The 3,922-nt window shown below is 45.6% G+C and overlaps 1 protein-coding gene across 1 annotated transcript; it reads right to left on the reverse strand.

Annotated features, from left to right (window-relative positions):
• Positions 1-205: 205 nt before the first annotated feature.
• On the reverse strand, positions 206-3,561 carry LOC149348784 (chymotrypsin inhibitor-like). The gene is made up of 2 exons (XM_089585906.1): positions 3,406-3,561; positions 206-475 (listed from the first exon to the last, which is right to left on the reverse strand). Exons 1-2 carry the CDS (start codon positions 3,485-3,487, stop codon positions 285-287), a joined length of 273 nt encoding a protein of 90 aa, XP_089442032.1. The 5' UTR covers positions 3,488-3,561; the 3' UTR covers positions 206-284.
• Between the last annotated feature and the right edge of the window lie 361 nt (positions 3,562-3,922).

The raw sequence follows: 3,922 nt of genomic DNA on the forward strand, positions 1-3,922 counted from the left end.
TAAATTTTTTCCGCAGCAAGATCTCATCACGCACTATCTAACACAATCAAATTTTTGCATTTTTATCTTTATTGGACGACACAAATGTGCGGACAAGTTCTGATGATGCGACATTGCCATTCAATGCTTTCGCATTAATAAATAAAGCAAATTGTTGTAGCTACGTGGGGAGCTCTTCTAAGCTCTGAAGAATCAACAGGCATAATCGCAGTTTTTAATATTCACGCATTTATTCCTGAATTCAATGAGTTCGAGAGGCTCATTTGGGCACTTCAACGACGGAGTCACAGTTTTGGGCGACAATCGCTCCGGCGAACGCATGCGTTGTCGGAATCACGCCGGTAGTAGCCGCTGGCACAGAAGCATCCAGTCTGGCAGTCAGCTGTGCAGGGTCTCGGCCCATGGCGGGAGCCGCAGTTGTCCTCGCCACAGCTGCTGCTCTCGCAAACCTTGAACACTTCCCGGGGACCACAATCTGCGCATAGCAGTTGGGATAATTGGCATTAAAGAGTGGCTGGCGATAACGATCTGCATATTTTTTTCTGGCAGACTTCCTAGATAAATTCAGGTGAGAAATGTGTTGAATGGTACGGCAAAATAGCGCAGACGGATGGGACGGAAGAAGATGAGACAGACACATGCGCTGACCAGACCATAATCAGACCTGTATGTCTGTTCTTCTTCCGTCTAGGGGTGTGCGAATAGCAAATTTTTCGAATACGAATCGAATACGAATACTTGGTTCCGAATATCGAATCGAATATCGAATAATCAAGTACAGACGCATTTAACCACTACTGAACATTTATTTGAGCACCCAAGGACATCACAGTTCAACTATAAATGAACACAAAAGGTATGTGTGGCTGCACAAAAAGTGTCCAAGTCTCGAACAGTTTTCTTAGAAGAGTGGAAATATCACAGAAGACGGCTAGTACACAGCATTGATTAAGGCTAGCTTGCCATAAGCACAAAAGCGCGTTGCTGGGATAAACATTAAAGGTTGTCGGGTAGGAAAACCAGCTGCTCCACATAGTCAGACAGAAGTCGTTCCCATCTAGCTGAAACGACTTCTCCAGCCACAGAAAATGCCCTCTCACTTGGCACTGAACTGGCACGTATTGCAAGGTACTTCGTGCACAGCTCTGACTATACCAGCTTCGCAGGTATAGCCACAAAGAAGCTCACCAGCGTAGTCAGCTACGGCATGGTCCAACGTTACGCATTGCCTCTGGGCGCTGCCGTGTTGTTAGGTTTGTTTGTTTGTTTGTTTATGGGGTTTAACGTCCCAAAGCGACTAAGGCTATGAGAGACGCCGTTGTGAAGGGCTCCGGAAATTTCGACCACCTGGGGTTCTTTAACGTGCACTGACATCGCACAGTACACGGGCCTCTAGAATTTCTCCTCCAAAGAAATTCTAGCCGCCGCGGCCGGGATCGAACCCGCATCTTTTGGGTCAGCAGCCGAGCACCATAGCCACTGAGCCACCGCGGCGGCCGTGTTGTTATGTCTCTGTCGATAGGACTTGCGGACCGAAATGAACGCCGGTGCTCGCAATAGAATATTCGGCTATATACGATATTCGCGCCGGGTCGAATATTCTAAACAACACGAATACTTAGATTTCGAATCGAATACGAATACTCAGAATATAATATTCGAAGCATATTCGATAATTTCGAATATGCGCACACCCCTACTTCCGTCCCGTCCGTCAGCGCTGCTTTGCCGTGCCATTCAACATGAAACAACCAGCCCGACTCAGCCCTCTCCTGAGAAATGTGTATTGTAAAATACACGTAAGCGCGCCTCCCCGAGGTTTTCTGTCAGCCGGCTTTACAAGAAAATCGCAGAAATCACAAAAAAAAAAGTATCCGGAGCACCCGGTCCCACCTGCTTCCCGGAGGCAATATTGCCCAGGTATGCCGAAGCCGATCGCAAAAATTTCGGGGTCCGAGGAATGCGGGCAATGTTGACTCTGTTCCTTTGTAAGACCGGCATTTACCAATACATTTCCAATATTGGCCCGATCATCTGTGCTGCTTGGGGCAAGCGCTTATGGTGGCGCGGTCCGGACTGGGCTAGTCTTTGCGTGAGGACTGGATGCGGCAAAGGTATAGCTATTCCGGTATAATTCCTACCACTACCTACAAAGAGTATTTGGAAGCCGCTCAATAAATCTGACAGAGATTGAGGCGCTAATCAAGTCTACAATTGAAAGTAGATTCAGCGGGAGGAAATCACTCTAAAGTCGCTTTTATTTAGTCTTACTCTCGGTACTGCGCATTCTCCTTACAAAAATGTTCAGCCTAAGTTCAAAGAAGCAGGTGAAATCTGTAGGAAGCGTTTTCAGTCGACATATGTGGAGGGTTTTTGGAGTCAAAGTAAATGTCACCAAAGAGCAAAAAACCAAACAAGAACCATTAAAATCCTCTGCGATGGGAACGAATCCATGAAGAAGAACAGGGAATGGTCTATCTTGACGGCACAACTTAGGTGACACCATACATGTACCCACAGCTTCGTGGGTCTGCGAAATATGCATTTAAGCTTTCGTATTTTCTGCCAAGTTAAATAATATATTTGGTAACACCTCAGCCAAAAATTTCTCTACAGGTCCTCTGTATTATCTTAGCAAGACGGGACTGATTTTTTTTATCGCCTATACGGGGAGCTTTGCCTATAGACACCCCTGATGTCGGTACAGTGTTGATATCAATTCAGATTGTTTGAAAACCTCTCGCTAATGTTATGTACAGAATTTGGAGATCCGTTAGCTTCATTTTAACATACAGAGACTTCTAAAATATGGTGATCATACACTATAACCCACATCTTCGGCCCATGTTAATGTGAGCGCCTCAACCGAGAGCTTGAACTAAGACAATGAATTTCGTTCAATCAGGCGTGATGAAAGCACATTTTGAGGAAATCATGTATTTACAAAACTAAATCGAAGTTTTGTATCAAGCAAAGCACTTGTTTAGGTTACTAAAAACATTGAGATCACTGCGGCGACCCGCACCGGAGCTATGCCAAAGCAAAACGTCCACATACTATATTCACGTCCGTAGCTGTGCGGGCGTCTATGCACTATATCGACGTCCGCGGCTATTTTGACGTCTAAGTGTATATTTTCGCGTTTTTTCGCCTTTAATTAATTAACATAGTAAACTACACCAACCAAATTTTTTCCACTGCAACATTCTATCACACTATCTATCACAATCACACTTTCACACATTTATCTTCAGAGAACGACGTAATCGTCTGGACAAAATTTCCGGACACGTTTTGCGGACACTTTTTGCTGACGCGACAGAGGCATATAATGCTTTCGCATTAATAAAACGTCGTTTAGTGGGCGTAGCCTCGCTGCGTAATATAGAAGGCAACCATACTCACAATTCCGCGCAAACGTGCAGCCCGTCAGGACGACAAGAACCGCTAACAGCACGAAGCTCCTCATGGCTGCTGCTTCTTGCATCAAACGAATTTGTCCACCGCTGACGAGTGGTCTCCTATTTATTCGCTTCCAACGAGCATTGTAAACAATGGCGAGAATGGGGTTATCGGTTATCGACACAAAAACATGTTGCTAAAGCATCTGCTGAAGCTAAATGATGCTACGCCTTTGTATTTTGCCCAGTCAAATGATAAGTGCACTCTCCCTATCTGCCATATTACCCGAGCGACAGCATACGTGTCAGGTACTGAACAAAAAGAAGCGATAATCTGCCTGAAAACATGTGCCGTTTTCACACCGCTAGCAATGGGTTGCTATCGTGGTGCTTACAGCCAAGCCTGGGTTGACTTATGTATCAGGGATGATGGTGATTGATATTCACGGCGCACGGGCTTCTGCGGCCAAAGAGCGCCATGGCACAAGGTATTTTCGTTTGCTCAAGGTGAGGTCAGTGAC

The sequence above is a fragment of the Amblyomma mixtum genome, chromosome 4 (genome assembly GCF_055824585.1).
Source record: "Amblyomma mixtum isolate Tamu chromosome 4, ASM5582458v1, whole genome shotgun sequence".
Lineage (NCBI taxonomy): Eukaryota > Metazoa > Arthropoda > Arachnida > Ixodida > Ixodidae > Amblyomma > Amblyomma mixtum.